The sequence below is a fragment of the Lissotriton vulgaris genome, chromosome 4_1 (genome assembly GCF_964263255.1).
Source record: "Lissotriton vulgaris chromosome 4_1, aLisVul1.2, whole genome shotgun sequence".
NCBI lineage: Eukaryota > Metazoa > Chordata > Amphibia > Caudata > Salamandridae > Lissotriton > Lissotriton vulgaris.
Genome location: NC_141691.1, coordinates 2,104,592,349 through 2,104,608,604, shown reverse-complemented (window position 1 = coordinate 2,104,608,604; position 16,256 = coordinate 2,104,592,349). Strand labels below are relative to the sequence as shown.

The following is a 16,256-nucleotide window of genomic DNA, read 5'->3' as shown; positions in this document are numbered from 1 at the left end:
GATTAATTAAAATCTTTACAATAAAAACAATAGAATAGGCAACTCCTCCGTCCTGCCCCCTGCACCCTCCCCTACCCATCAATATCCTGGGTTTGTGCGCCGTCATTTACCTTTGGGCGGACACATGAAAAAGGCAAGAACAAGAAGAAATGAAGCATTTCTCCTCGTTTCGCCTGTTTAAGACCAGGTTTTCCATGCTCTTAATTTAGGCGCTGCCTCCTATGTATGCCCCCCCCCTTGTAAATAGCGGGGAGCGTCAGTATCAATAGGTGTTGCGATGGAACGCCCACCGCAACACTCACTGCCCACCCCTTTCGCGCTAAACATAGCGTGAAAGGGGGACTTTTTTATAAGGCAGCGTTAAGCCATGTTCAGTGGCTTCACGCTGCTTTGTAAATAAGGCGATGCCCCTATAACTTTTTGTTGATGTTCCCGTGGCGATAGGGGCTTGTAAATATGCCCCTAGGTATCCTCCCCGCGTGCTTAACAAACACCCAGCAAAGACTAAGAAACTTTATGGAAAAGACTGGTCAGTAGCAGACACAAAGTCACCCTCTCTGAATGGAAAGACTCATCCAAACTCCTCCCACACCTGGTGGGAATGGGACCAGTTTACCTGAGGAGCAATTAATTATATCAAACCTGCCCCTACAACGGCACTAACAGTCATCCCATCCACTCCCTTCCCTTCCCTGTTAGCCCCACCTCCTCCGCATTACTATACTAACTCCCCCCCTCGCCCCCCCCCCGGGCCCTTCCCTTACCCCCACCATGACTCCTGCTATGCCCCCTGCAGGGCTCTCTCGTTTTCACTCGCTCTCCCTTTCTCCTTCTGTTCTCTCCACCTGTTCTACTTCTTTCTCTCAATCTACACCCAAACAAGGAGCCACACAGACCTTATGCAGCAACCAACCTCACCCACTCATCAAACCGGCAGCAAATACCCGACCCTCGGGCTCGCTCCCTCGCACACTCCTCTCCCCCACACAGTGGTGCACTCATTTCTTTACGGGATCTATTGGTGTTTCTCACACAGTTTTGTCGGTCTTTCCTATTATGGAGGCTTCTGTTCTTGTGTTTTGTTACTGTCTTTCCTGTATGAACAAATCCGTAAAAAAATTCCCCTGAAAAAAAAACAAACAGGTAGCAGCGTAAAGTGATGGGAGCTTACAACAGGCGGTAAGTGAAAATATTTTTAGCTAATACTGATGTAGCAGCGCCATCCAGTGGCATAGACTGATCTCTGCATCTCCCACGGTGCTGCAGGGGGTGTTCACTCATAAGGCCTCTTAGTACAGATGTATGGTCTGGGGAGATGACACCCAGACACCCGCAGGGCTCCAGCTCCGATGTAGGCGCAGTCCCCGAAGTCTGTGATTGTACATCTGGGAGGAGAGAGAGAGAGAGAGACAGGGTCAGAGTCAGACAGAGTCAGACAGAAACAGAACTCACTGCAGCCGGTGTGAGAGAGAGACAGGGTTAGAGTCAGACAGAGAGAGACAGGGTTAGAGTCAGACAGAGTGAGGCGGGGTCAGACAGAGAGAGACAGGGTTAAAGTCAGACCGAGATACAGGGTCAGAGTCAGACAGAGAGACAGGGTTAGAGTCAGACAGAGAGACAGGGTTAGAGTCAGACAGAGAGACAGGGTCAGAGTCAGACAGAGAGACAGGGTTCGAGTCAGACAGAGAGAGACAGGGTCAGAGTCAGACAGAGAGACAAGGTCAGAGTCAGACAGAGTGAGACAGGGTCAGAGTCAGACAGAGAGGCAGGGTCAGAGTCAGACAGAGAGGCAGGGTCAGAGTCAGATAGAGTGAGACAGGGTCAGAGTCAGACAGAGTGAGACAGAAACAGAACTCACTGGCGCCGGTGTGAGAGAGTCATGGAGACGTGAGACACTGGGGGAGGAGTCAGAGCTGGGAAGGCATGAGCAGTTGTATATCAAGTGACGTCATTGATAAGGAGGTATGCATACGGAGTGAAGCCATTGAGAGGGAGTTATGTATACGGAATGAGGACAGACACAAGGAGCTATGTAGAGGAGGGAGGCCCTGCAGAAAGGAGCTATGGATTGACACTTATGTATAAGGAGTGGGCTATCCACAGGAAGGTATGTAGAGGAAGTGAGACCATGCAGAGGGTGCTGTGTATAGGGATTGAGACCATATATAGATACTGAGGTCATGCTCAGGGAGGTATGTATAGGAAGTGAGGCCATGCACAGGGAGTTATGCAGATAGTGTTATGGATAGGGAGTGAGACCATGCATAGGGAGTGAACCCGTGTATACGTAGTGAGGCAATGCACAGTGAGCTATGTATAGAGAGTGAGGCCAAGCAGAGGGAGGTCTGTATAGGCAGTGAGTCCTTGCACAGTGAGTTATGCATAGGGAGTGAGCCCATGCACAGGGAGGTATGCATAGGGAGTGAGGTCATGCACACAGAGTTATGCATAAGGATTGGAATCATGCGTACCAAGTTACTCTACTCATAACACACAAGTATCAATGTTTGGAAGGAGGTCTGATCTAGAGGAAGTGAATCCATCAGAGCTCATCTCCTGGCACTGGAGTCACTCCTGGGATTGAGCTCCAGGAAGAAGGCAGCACAGAGCGATGTATAACCATGTGCAAGAGAGCGACTCATTTACAACACAAGTGTTGGATGACAAATCTATGCAGGGCACGAGATAACATGACCTGTACTTTTAAAGAGCACCCTAACCCCTGTGGCATCTTGGCGTTTAATAACTGAAGTTTATTGCTACGCAACACAATGAGAACAAACAAAATATGCCCCCTCACTCAATCACTTCAGTTTTGGGGACCCAATAAACGAAAACGTTAAATTTGGTCCGGTATATTTATTTATACCCTTTTCTTTATAAATGTTTCAAAAAACAATTTTGTTTGGCAGATAGATAATACAACATGCACAATTATTGACAAATAACACTAACCTACATTTACACAATGATACTAACATACTGTGTGAAAAAGACTGTGTGAAAAAAAGATTTCAAATGTAACATCCCACAAATAATACAGTGCTGGACCATAAACATTACGATTGGACAATTTGATACAAACAAATCAAAAATACGAAAAAAGAGCCAATTCAATACAAGAGCAAACAAGCGTTAGGCAGATATATTTTTAGTACACAATCAATGTATATAATTTACTCTTGCTGGATTGCCAGCAAGTCGGATCTCAGCAGGTCGACTCAGCCTTTTATGTTTCTGAGGCTGATAAAATGTGCCTCATTGTGTTGCGTGCACACAAAAGAGGAGATAGGTCCTTGGCGTGGCTGAGGGAGGGCTGGACCCTATATAATGAGAACAAACAAAATATGCCCCCTCACTCAATCACTTCAGTTTTGGGGACCCAATAAACGAAAACGTTAAATTTGGTCCGGTATATTTATCCCACATCCCACAAATAATACAGTGCTGGACCATAAACATTACGATTGGACAATTTGATACAAACAAATCAAAAATACGAAAAAAGAGCCAATTCAATACAAGAGCAAACAAGCGTTAGGCAGATATATTTTTAGTACACATTCAATGTATATAATTAACTCTTGCTGGATTGCCAACAAGTCGGATCTCAGCAGGTCGACTCAGCCTTTTATGTTTCTGAGGCTGATAAAATGTGCCTCATTGTGTTGCGTGCACACAAAAGAGGAGATAGGTCCTTGGCGGGGCTGAGGGAGGGCTGGACCCTATATAATGAGAACAAACAAAATATGCCCCCTCACTCAATCACTTCAGTTTTGGGGACCCAATAAACGAAAACGTTAAATTTGGTCCGGTATATTTATTTATACCCTTTTCTTTATAAATGTTTCAAAAAACAATTTTGTTTGGCAGATAGATAATACAACATGCACAATTATTGACAAATAACACTAACCTACATTTACACAATGATACTAACATACTGTGTGAAAAAGACTGTGTGAAAAAAAGATTTCAAATGTAACATCCCACAAATAATACAGTGCTGGACCATAAACATTACGATTGGACAATTTGATACAAACAAATCAAAAATACGAAAAAAGAGCCAATTCAATACAAGAGCAAACAAGCGTTAGGCAGATATATTTTTAGTACACATTCAATGTATATAATTAACTCTTGCTGGATTGCCAGCAAGAGTTAATTATATACATTGAAACAATAGATGCTATTTCACTCAGTCAATCTTGCATGCTTAGTTTCACCAGGGTTTTTGCAGAGAAATAGAAATAGAGGGACTGGCGTTTTCAATAAAAAAAGGTTACTTATTGAGCAGTCTTCTTTCTCATGCAATAGAAATTAATTGCTACAATCGCAATACTTGTCATAAAGTAAAGTGCGTACAGTAAAAAGAGTATTATGAAATAATACTGTAAAAGAATGATATGGTTTCTAAGCCATAAAATACATGAAATAGATAAAATACATACAATGATAAATAATGACTAAAAGTACTCAACTGGTGCATCAAAAATACGCCAACCCCTGTGTACCTAACCTAAGTCTAGTACAAGGGAAGAAGTAAGTGAGGTGTTGCTTGAGTTAAATAGTTTCTGCCAAGAATCTATCCAAGAATTCTCTAAGGGTCTAATCAGCTCCGTACCTTGGTTATAGAATGAAGGAGGTCTTGTATCTCTCTCTCAGGACTCGATCTTCCAGTAACCCGCAAGGGTAGCAGGGAAACACTGGAGCTGGATTTCTCGGCAGGAAGAAAGACAGCGTCTCTCTCAGAGCGTCAGCTGGAGGGTCGGCTTCCTTCGACACTCGCTACAGCAGGGCATCAGGCAAGTAGTTAGTCGATCTGCTCCAAACCACTGTGTGTTTGCTAGGGCAGGTGTGGGTATATTTATACCTGGAAGGTGCCGAGTTTGACGTAAGGGTGGACATAATAACGTCACTAAGAACTCGAAGTTCTTTGCACGCTCCAGGAGTTCTGGGACAATTCAATACTGAAGCAGGGGGAAGTCCTGTACTGCTGAAGGCTGGTTGTCTTCAAGAACTTGTTGTACCCTAGGAGCTTAGTGGAAGTAGCCATGCCGTATTTGGACTGCATTGGCTGTGTCTAAATATGGTTATGATTCTTATGCCTATATAAGGATATGATAAGTTATACCTATATAAGGGCATGAATCGGGAAAATTACACTAGGGCCCTAGATACGTTTACAACACCCACTCCACGTAAAATGTCCATCTTTACTAAATACTAAGCAGTTATAACATTTCTAAGCATGTGTTTACAATCCCACCCCAAAAATAAATAAAAATGCACTTGAAATGGTTTGTACATGAAAAATTAGTATTGTACTGTACGTTTTCTAAGCAGTGGTATCATTCAAATAATGCATATAGTTTTACATTTGAAATGCTGACTGAATGATTCATGAAATTACATTCATGAAATGGCTCTTAATGCAGAAGAGAAGGTCGAGACCATTTCATCACAGATTTATATAAGACTGTACATGTGCTAGGGGCTAAGTATTGTCTCTAGGTTTCAAAAATAGAAATCTTGTTCTCTAAGAATAGTTCTACATTAAGCAGATTACTCTGTGCCAAAAAAAAGGTAAATATTTTGGTAATGAGGAAAATAATTTTGTTGTAGTAAAAAATTGTTCAAATTTTTAGAAGTTCTGTTTATCAAAACTGAAGGCCGAAATCAAAGTTCAGGGAACACTTTGTGCTTGTTTCTCAAGAGTTATTCTAGTTGTTAGGAGAAAACATTAACTCAGATAGGCTGGCAAAGAATTTGTCTACCACAGTAGGTGAAAGTTGGACCATTTCCGAAAAAGTAGAAATAGTGCATATATGAGATGCATTACTGTCAGCGTTATCTGGATCAGCAATGTTCAGAGAAAGTTGTACCTGTGTGTCGCTTTCATCTAGTACCTCACCGCCACCTAGTCGTAATGGTGAGGTCTCAACGAATGCCATCATCAAAATTGGTAGCCGCTGGGGACAACACGTTGCATGAGCCGTTACCGAACCAAGCAAAGTATCGACATCCATAGGTACTGCTGATGGGAGTGAGAGACAGATGTCTAACACGCATTCTTCACCGCAGAGCAGGCATCGTAGAACAGGTAAGATGCAATCTTGCCAGATTGGTCTGAATGATAGAAACCATGTGGTATTCTGATCTCTTAGACGAGCCAAGCCGAGGACCTGTGTTATCTTATTTCCGTACCGCATTGCCTGGATCGTTTGTTCCATGGTAATCTGGGTATCGCTGGTGACTGGACTTGCCATATCGGAGCAGAAGGAAGAAAATAGAATTCCTGCTACGAGTCCCAAAATGAGAGGCAGACCGCCGAACACAGAGTGCACGAAATTCGGGAAAATGCTCAGGACTGCTTCAAAGGGTGCTAACAGTCCCGAAAGAAGTGTCTTAAATAGATGTGCGATGCCAGTGGTATCTGACATGTTTAAAATTTGACCTAACATTTCTACGAAATTGTTGATAATAATGTATGTATCTCTGCTGAGGTCCTTGCAACTTGCAGATCATACGTTTCTCTAGACGAGGTTAAAGGCATAGTTTTTTGTAAAAGAATGGCTTTCATTCTGCTTAATGTATCAATTTGAATAGAAGAGATATTCAATGAAGGCGAAATCGTTGCCTCCTTGTCTGACTTGCTGTTTGGATACAATACTTGCATACAACAAGTGACATTGGATGTAACACTGACGAGATAGGCCGTTGGAAAGCTGCCTGAAAACAGGTTCTATTTGTGTGGCTGGGGTGCCGTGCAAGTGGCAAGAAAAGGTCATTAGATGAACCCTCACAGGCTCCATGTAAATTATTTTCTTGACACAGAAGTGTACCACTTAGCGAGTTTTCACAATTGTTCCCACTAAGAAAGGCTTCTCGGAAACTGTTAATGGTAATCTTTCTAGTTTTTCAATGCTCAGCACCGTATAGTCTGCTCCTTTTTGTGCCAAAGAGATTTGTTTATCTGTAAGGTTAAAGATAAAAAATAATGACGTTGTGTTGATTAGACGCCAAGGCACGTAGCCTGAACGCAGATTTTGTAATGTCCAGCCTAACTGTACAATAGAGCGTAATTGGGACTGGCCATGTTGTAACATTAGCATATCCTGTTCTATTATATCATTAGCAGATGATAGAATGCTGTCCAAAGAATAAATTCTGGAGGACAGAGTCGTTAACCCATTGTTCACTACAGACAGTGACTTTTCCAAATTAATACAATCAATTTCTCATATTTTTTCAGCAGTTTCAATTTGCATTATTTTCCAAGCTTCGTTGTAAGCAGCATATATACCGGCGTATATGAAACGTTTTTGACGCTGTTTGCGAGGTCCCAATAAGAAATCCCGCAAGTCAGCACCTTCTTTAAGTAAGGTCAAGTGTTGCTTAATTTCAGGTAGTGTGGATTTCTGTAGTCATTCGAGGCAAAGTTTTCCTTCACTGTATGTTGTTATTATCCCTGGATGTTGTCTCTGGGAATATCTTGGGTCTGGCCTGTTCTGGTTGAACCACTGTGTTTTGTTCAGGAATCTATCTTGACAGTTATTAGTGTCTGTGGGCTAGATCAACCATTTTTTCCAATCAGGATTAGTTCTGTTTTGGTGTAAAATATGGGACACGTCTAACCCCTCATCTGTAGTGCTATTTCTATCAGGCATAGGCTTTGGTATAGACGGGTTGTTTAAATCTTTTATCCTGGCTAGGCCAAGACAGGTTGTTTGTTGAATGGTGTCATTCAGGAACATTATTTGTTCTGGGATCATGCAGGCTCTGGATAATGATTCTAATCCCTGTACTTGCCAATCTTTTGAATCCCAGGTTGTTTTTGTTTCAATGTTATCTTTCCAGATTTCAAAACTAAATGTAGACAACTGTTCATAACATTTTGCAGAATATATCTGTTTTGTATTGGTCAGCATATTTTTCATTCCTGTCTTATTCACCTTTTTGAAATAAAACGTTTCTGGATCTGTGATATTAAACCCTGGGAAGTATTGAAATTTCTCATAAAATGTTTTCGAGCTGCCTTTTGGAGGTGTTGGACAATGTTCCCATTGATTATAAGTATAAACATTTCTAGGTTTTGCAGATTTATGCAAATAGTGGTGCCCATAATGATTAAAGCAATAAATGTCTTCATAATCAGATGAACCTTCTAAATAACCATGATCTGTACATTTTGCTGACATTTCTAAATCAGACATCATAGTCTCAAAGTCCCAATCATCAGAGAAAGTGCTCGGCGAGACAAAGTCAATTAAAGAAACCTTGAACTGGTGTGGAGACTTCAAGAGTTCAACCGGGCCATAGATGTCGTAATCAGTAGCGTCCCATGCTACACCACCAGGTATAGGAATGGCTGTGATGTTTACTGATGACAGGTCTCTTTTTTCAACATGAGATGACTTGTGAGTTTTTAGGACCAAGTTGATTTTCTGACTTGCTGTGTCCATTGTACTGTATTTTCCATCAATCATTCTTCCCAAGCTTAAAACCAAAATGAGCCAGAGCAGGAGGAAAAGTACACCTAACACAATCCACAATTCAATCCATGGTAAAATCAGATATATTTCTACAAGTTGATGAAAGAGTTCTGTTATTTTTTCTTTGAATGTTTTGTTTGCTGGCTTTTCTTTATGTTCACTGGGATCTTCAGAAAAGTCATCGAAATTGATGAACTAGCCAGAGGCAGTTCTGTCATTTGTTGGAATCGCATCATGATTGTTATTAATCTTTGTAAACGCTTCTTCCTTTGTCATATCAGTATAGTCAGAGGCTACATCATTATAGACAGGTGTTTCTTGACGAACTGTTGCAATTTGGGTTTCAAGAGGCACAAGTTCCATGGCTTTGTTGCATAGTCCTTTTTTATTCACTGCAGGTTTATAAAATGTGATTAGTCTTTCAATTTGAACCTCTTGAATTGTAGCAAGGTTTGGTCTTCAGCTACATCTTGGAAGTTCACTGGGCCTACTACTTATTATTGGCCACATGATTGTGGTTTTACCAGGTCGATTGATACAACTCTGTTCTCCTTTTTACCAGCAAGGGGCGGTGGTACTACTGATCTTGTTCCGTGGATTGCTAAGACAGGTACTGCTTTTCTATAAGAAGGCCTAAATTCCTTCTTCACCACAATCTTTTCTCTGACCAGAAGCCCAATCTTTGGAATCCAGACAGGTCTTGCTGGGACAGGTGGTTTTTCTTCAGTGGCCGTTGGCTTTAGCTTTGTGTTACTCAGACTTCTTCTTGTTTCATTTAAGTCCTGTAAAACAGCCAAACTATCTTTGATATCAAAGGTTTTTTGTTCCACCACTGAAGTCTGACTATCGAGGTCTTCGATTATCATTCTAGTTCAAACAAAAGTTCATAATGAGTGATTACACCCAGAGAATTTCTAGGCAGATTATTAAGACTACGTTGGACATTTATTAGATGCTTGACCCACCCATCACCCGAACCTAATACCCTCGCTGTTATAGATTGCTTTATGTCACGGTTTTTCTTTCCACCGCATTACCCTCACGATGGAAGGAACTAGAGTACCGCAATGCAACGCCCAAGCTGCCCATGCCCTCCTAGTAAGCTCGAGATCTAAACGCAGGACCCTGGTCAGAATGTAGCGTGCCGATTGCGTATGTGCCGATAAAGACTCGCAATCTTTTATAACAGTTCTGGCGTCAGCCGAGCGCTGGGGCCACATCCAAATGAATCTTTGTCTTAGTAGTTGTGGGGCCGCATCCGTCTGTAGGGACGCCTGCGTGTAGACAGTCTAATGCTAACAGAGGTGTCTTGGCTGGGCTGACTGTGCTATTGTCAGTTACCTGGTCCAGTTTATAACTGCGATCTCTGTTGCAGTTTTGGCAATTAATTGCAAAGTTATAAATTTGCACGCTCATTCCCGGCCACCAGTACTTCATTTGTAATTCTATTAGAGATTTCAAGATTCCTTCTCCCAAAAGTGCTTCTTGAACCAAGTAAGCCCTCCGTTTCCTGTTTGGGATTACTCGGTCCCCCACTCCAGGGATTTGAGCAAAAGGAAAGGAGTTTGCATCAATTATGTATGTATTTCCGAGTGGATAGTTTAGAGGTAACGCTGCATGATTGCCTTCCATTGAGGCTTTTACTGCTAGTAGCGTTTCACCATCTATTCTTTTTTAGAATGCTTAATTGTAGCTACGGAAGCCGTGTGGACGGCTGCCTTTGCGGCTTCATCAGCCAATGAATTCCCTGCAAAGTTATAAATTTGCACGCTCATTCCCGGCCACCAGTACTTCATTTGTAATTCTATTCGAGATTTCAAGATTCCTTGATCCCTGCAAAGTGAACGCCATCACGTTGATGACTCAGTGTATGGATCACGTGAGTCTTTTGTAGTTCTTTCTGTAAAAGAACTACTTGTTCCCAAAGCATTTTATGCTTTATTGTGCCACCTTTCGCAGCTTTGAAACCATTTTGAACCCAGTTCTGCAAATATTCATTGTAAGACAGGACGCAGTAATACGAATCACACACTATTAGTGTGGGGAATTCGCCATCGGTATTCTCAAGCACCATCTTGAAAGCCTGTAGTTCAGCTCGCTGAGCTGTACATTCTCCGAGTGATTGGGTTTTTGTGACCATAGTTCGGAATTTCCCTTCGCGCCAGCAACCTTTAATAATCGCGCACGCAGCACTATACACTTGTTTACCCCCAATTGCGGGCTGTGCTGATCCGTCTGTATATATTATACAGCTGTAAGGTTCAAGAGGCAGAATTTCGTTCGGAGGAGGACATTCGTACTCGTATTGGAGAAATTCTTGTGTTTTCAAGCTATGGTAAAAAACGTATTCAACGTCTGTTGCAGCAAGAGAAATAACCCATTGTATCCATCTTGGATGTAATGCTTTTGCAGTTGGAATGCTCGCTCTTGTTACTGCCTCCAGGGCAGGTACAGGTGTAACAACCAATATGCAATTTCCCTGTGCGAGGGCTCTTTCTTTTGCTATAGCAGTTAGAACCGCTGTCAGAATTTTCTCTGTTGAACTGAATTTTATTTCAGCTTGTGTGTACAATTGTGATTTGTAAGCTATTGGTACCGTTTCACCTTCGTTATAGGTCAGGTACGTGAATCTGCATCTTCCTGGGATGACTCGGATTACAAGGTTGTGTACGTTTACGCATGTTTGTAGCTTTGTTTTAGCTAACATGTCTGTTTGTATTGAACGTAAAATTTCTGTGTGTGTCTGAGTCCAATTAGTTGGTTTGAAATCAGGTTTTATTAATTCGTAGAGAGGTTTAAACCTCTCTGCGTAATTCAGAACGTACATTCTTCCAAAATTCAGGAAACCTAGAATTGATTGTACGTTTTTCTGCGTTTCTGGAGCTTGGAGCAGCACACATTTCTCTAAGAAATTGGCTGCCAGGCTTTTCCCTTCACTTGATAACTCATATCCTAGAAATAGGACAGTGAGGTGGGCAATCCGTGATTTTTTAAAGTTGGATTTGTACCCTTCAGATGCGAACCCAAGTATAATTGTGTTCACTCTTTTCAAGTGCCTGTCCAAATCATTGTCTGTTAGATAGATGTCATCGACATAAGATAATGCCTCATCATCATACATTTGTAGTAACTCTGTTACTCTGGCTGAAAATAATCCTGGGCTATTCTTGAATCCCTGGGGGAGATAGCAAAATTGCCTCTGGGCCCCCGTACTTGAGAAAGCGGTCACATACCTGCTTCCTGCTGCAATGTTTTGACAGAAGAAACCATTTGAAATATCTAATGTTGTTTTATATTTTTTGAGCACAATGTTATTCATCAGTGCAGCACTGTGTGAATTTTGTATTGCAAATGTTTTGCAACAAGAGTTTAAGTGTCTGTAGTCCAATACTAGACAATATGAATTGTCTGGTTTGGAGACAGAAAAACAAAGGATTGTTCATTTGAGAGGTGCATGTTTCAATCACCCCCTGGTAATCAAGTTGATCTAAGATCTCCCTGACTTCTTTTTTAGGTCTCGCCTGTCGATGCGCATGCGCATCGAGCAAGGCGAGAGTATTGGCACTTATCCGCTCTTTATCCACACTGCAAGGAATCGTGGCGATTCCTTGCAGTGCACGAGAAATTTAAGCTCAATGCGCATGCGCATTGAGCTTAAATGCGCGTGCACATGCCCCCAGCCGCCTACTCTCTCTCACAGCCTCCCCCAGCTCCGCCCCCTCACTACTTGATTGCACGGCCGCTAGGCCGTGCCTCCCCTACTCTCCTCCCCCCTCCTCCTCTCCTCCCCTGCCTGCCTGCCGCTAGGCCGTGCCTCCCCTACTCTCCTCCCCCCTCCTCCTCCTACTCTCCTCCCCTGCCTGCCTGCCGTGTCGCACCTCTCCCCTCTCCGCCCCCTCCCCTGCCCGCCCCCTCCCCTGCCCGCCGTGTTACGGTGAAAGGCTTGTTTCCGTTTGTCTCTCTCCTTTCAGGTATTCCCTTCCTGTATTCTTTTTCCTCGAGCTTTACAATATTTCTCCCAAGTGCCCCCACCTTCTACCTTTGTCCCTCAATTTAAACATTTTCCTTCGGCCTCCTTTTCAATTATGCTCCTCAATTTTCTGCCTTGAGGTTCAGTCGCCCCCTTCAATGGCCTTCCTCTCCTCGTCCTTCCTTCCTCTTGCCTCTCTCCTCCGTTCCCGGTTCCCACGCTGCCTGTCCCTGCCTCCTGCCTGTCTTTGGGGTCTCCGTCTTCTTTGGTTGTCCCTCCCCTTCCCGCCGTGTCGCATTTCTCCTCCCCCCTCCACTGGTCCCCGCAGCCTCCTCGAGTGAAGCCCCTGCCTGCGCCAGCCCTGCCTGTGAGTACCGCGTGCCTGCAGCAGCTCTCCGAATTCGACTGCCTCCTGCAGGCGACCCCTCCCTTACATGTTACTGCTCCATGTCTGTGACCGCATCGTTTCTCTCCGCCTGTGACTGCTCCTGCCTGCGATTGTTCGTTGACTGTAACTGGTCTCCAGTTGTGTGTGTGCGCTCTGTAACTGCTGCACACATGAGCCTGCTCCTGCGATTGCTTCCTGTCCGACTGTTTCTTGTGTTTGTTTAACAGTTTATTCTGACCAATTGATTTACAGTTCACATTCGGGATTTCACACGGTTTGCGAAGTTAGCTGGAAACTAAGTATATGCTGGGGCTTTGTCAGGTACATGCAAACGAGAGCAAACTTACTCAAACACAACTCCAGACCTTCCTGAAGTAAAATCCTTGTCTGACTGGCGCAGAGTTAAAAGAGGCGAACGCGCTGTCGTCGTTTGCGTTCCAACTTAAATATATCGCGCCAAAAGATTAAAAGCAAAGAAGAGCTCACTCACGCGCACACACGCAAATAGTTGTAACTTTTACAGCGCGTGCCTCTTGAATTTACGTAGCAAATCTCGCGTCATTGTTGATAAAAAAAACACGTGCTCAATTATACTATATCCAATCCTGGCTGCCCCGCTACAGTATTTGCACTGAATTATTGCTCGCCCATGTCAGGCTTCGTTTAGCGCTTGCAAACGGATGTAGATTTAATATAATGTTACCCGTCTTCAGCCATGGTTCTTTCCTTCGCGTTTTGCCTCGTTGACTCTGCGAGAACCCCTTTAACTTCCACGGGTCAGAACCGGAACGCAGCAGCCAGTCGGATACCAAAAGCAAACGAAGCCATAATCGTTGTCGCCCCACCGTCGCTCTCTTCCACAGGTTTCCCATCTCTTCGGACATCCGCTTCCAGGAACATACAGTTTCCTCTTTTGGTCACCATATAGCAGTGGGAGTCTAATGCTAAGCCTGCCGCTGCGTTTGGGTTTGAAGTCGAGCAGGCTGTGATGTCCTCGCTTCCAGGCACTGTATCTGACCCTCGGGCGCTCTCTGCTAATAGCCAGTCAAGCCCCAGCACTGTCTGCTCTTATTTTTTCTCACTCACCCTCACTCACCCTCACTCACCCTCACCACCTCCCTCACCCTCACTCACCCTCACTCACCCTCACTCACCCTCACTCACCCTCACTCACCCTCAACCCCTCACCCTCACTCACCCTCACTCACTCACCCTCAACCCCTCACCCTCACTTACCCTCACTCACCCTCACCCTCACTCACCCTCACCGTCACTCACCCTCACTCACCCTCACCATCACTCACCCTCACTCATCCTCACCCTCACTCACCCTCACTCACCCTCACCCTCACTCACCCTCACCCTCACTCACCCTCACCCTCAACCCCTCACCCTCACTCACACTCACTCACCCTCACCATCACTCACCCTCACTCATCCTCACCCTCACTCACCCTCACCCTCACTCACCCTCACCCTCACTCACCCTCAACCCCTCACCCTCACTCACTCACCCTCACTCACCCTCACTCACTCACCCTCAACCCCTCACCCTCACTCACCCTCACTCACCCTCAACCCCTCACCCTCACTCACCCTCACTCACTCACCCTCAACCCCTCACCCTCACTCACCCTCACTCACCCTCAACCCCTCACCCTCACTCACCCTCACTCACTCACTCACCCTCAACCCCTCACCCTCACTCACCCTCAACCCCTCACCCTCACTCACCCTCAACCCCTCACCCTCACTCATCCTCAATCCCTCACCCTCACTCACCCTCAACCCCTCTGTTTTCAACAGACACGGTCGCTCCAGACGCTGCTCCCCGCTCCTGTCTGCCTGCTGAAGTACCCCTGCTTCCCCACCTCGCTCCTACGCAAGTACCCACAGAGTGTAACTTTACCTACCTTAAGGAAGGAACCTCGCTGTGTCTTAGCGCTCCGCCTGCATTATAGCGCTGCTGTTGATCACCTGGCATCTGGAGTGTTGTAGCGCTGCTGCATTGGTGTGTCTTAGCGCTCCGCCTGCATTATAGCGCTGCTGTTGATCGCCTGGCATCTAGATTATTGTAGCGCTGCTGTCGCTGTTGTCTGCCTGATCTCACCGGTGCCTTTGTTGGTCAGATCGCGCAATTCGACTTCTGTGCCCCATTCTGAATAGATATCGGCTGAGGCCATTTTGGGATCGCTGTTGTTGTTGTTGTTTGCTTCCTGTGCCTTCCCCGACCAGTCCCCGCCCAGCTCCCGCCTCCCTGCTGACCACCCCTCCCACTGACTCCATTTGCCCCTCTCGCCTGCTACAGCGCTGTGACCGTCCTGTTTGCAACAGACACGGTCGCTCCAGACGCTGCTCCCCGCTCCTGTCTGCCTGCTGAAGTACCCCTGCTTCCCCACCTCGCTCCTACGCAAGTACCCACAGAGTGTAACTTTACCTACCTTAAGGAAGGAACCTCGCTGTGTCTTAGCGCTCCGCCTGCATTATAGCGCTGCTGTTGATCACCTGGCATCTGGAGTGTTGTAGCGCTGCTGCATTGGTGTGTCTTAGCGCTCCGCCTGCATTATAGCGCTGCTGTTGATCGCCTGGCATCTAGATTATTGTAGCGCTGCTGTCGCTGTTGTCTGCCTGATCTCACCGGTGCCTTTGTTGGTCAGATCGCGCAATTCGACTTCTGTGCCCCATTCTGAATAGATATCGGCTGAGGCCATTTTGGGATCGCTGTTGTTGTTGTTGTTTGCTTCCTGTGCCTTCCCCGACCAGTCCCCGCCCAGCTCCCGCCTCCCTGCTGACCACCCCTCGCCCCTCCCCCCTCTCCATCCACTTATGACAGTTGTAGATTCGCGCAGCGTCCACGCGCAGCGACCGCGCCCAATCCGCGCCGAAGGTGCGCCAAAGGTAAGCCCGTCTACGCCCGTCCGCGCCTGGACCGCGCCCAGCGCCGGTCCCCCTGCCCCTCGCGCTGCCCAGCCCCCCCGCGTTACCTACGATGCCGCCACCCTCCTAGCCCTCAACCCCGGTCGCGCCCCCAACTGCGTCCAAGCCGCTCCTGGACACACCCATGGACCATTCTCTTGCTACTCCTGCAAATTCAGCGGCACCAACAACATCTCCGCTACGACCACACCACAGATTCCTGACCCCAACCACCTACAATGCATCCTTCTCAACACCCGCTCGATCCACAGACACGCCATTGACCTATGGAATCTACTAGACACCATCTCTCCAGACGTCGCCTTCCTAACGGAAACATGGATGAACGCTTCCTCCGCCCCAGACATCACCATCGCTATCCCTGATGACTATAAGATCACACGCAAGGACCGTACCGGCCACACAGGAGGAAGTATCGCTATCGTCCATAAGAAATCCATCCGCATCTCTACCAGCTCTGACG

The 16,256-nt window shown here is 45.6% G+C and overlaps 1 protein-coding gene across 1 annotated transcript in view; it reads right to left on the bottom strand.

Annotated features, from left to right (window-relative positions):
• Positions 1-1,273: 1,273 nt before the first annotated feature.
• LOC147725129 (uncharacterized) overlaps positions 1,274-16,256 on the bottom strand; it is a 192,509-nt gene continuing 177,526 nt past the window's right edge. Inside the window, exon 5 of the mRNA XM_086918183.1 lies at positions 1,274-1,385. Within this exon, the coding sequence (XP_086774309.1) occupies positions 1,274-1,385 (112 nt within the window). The remainder of the gene's footprint in view (positions 1,386-16,256) is intronic.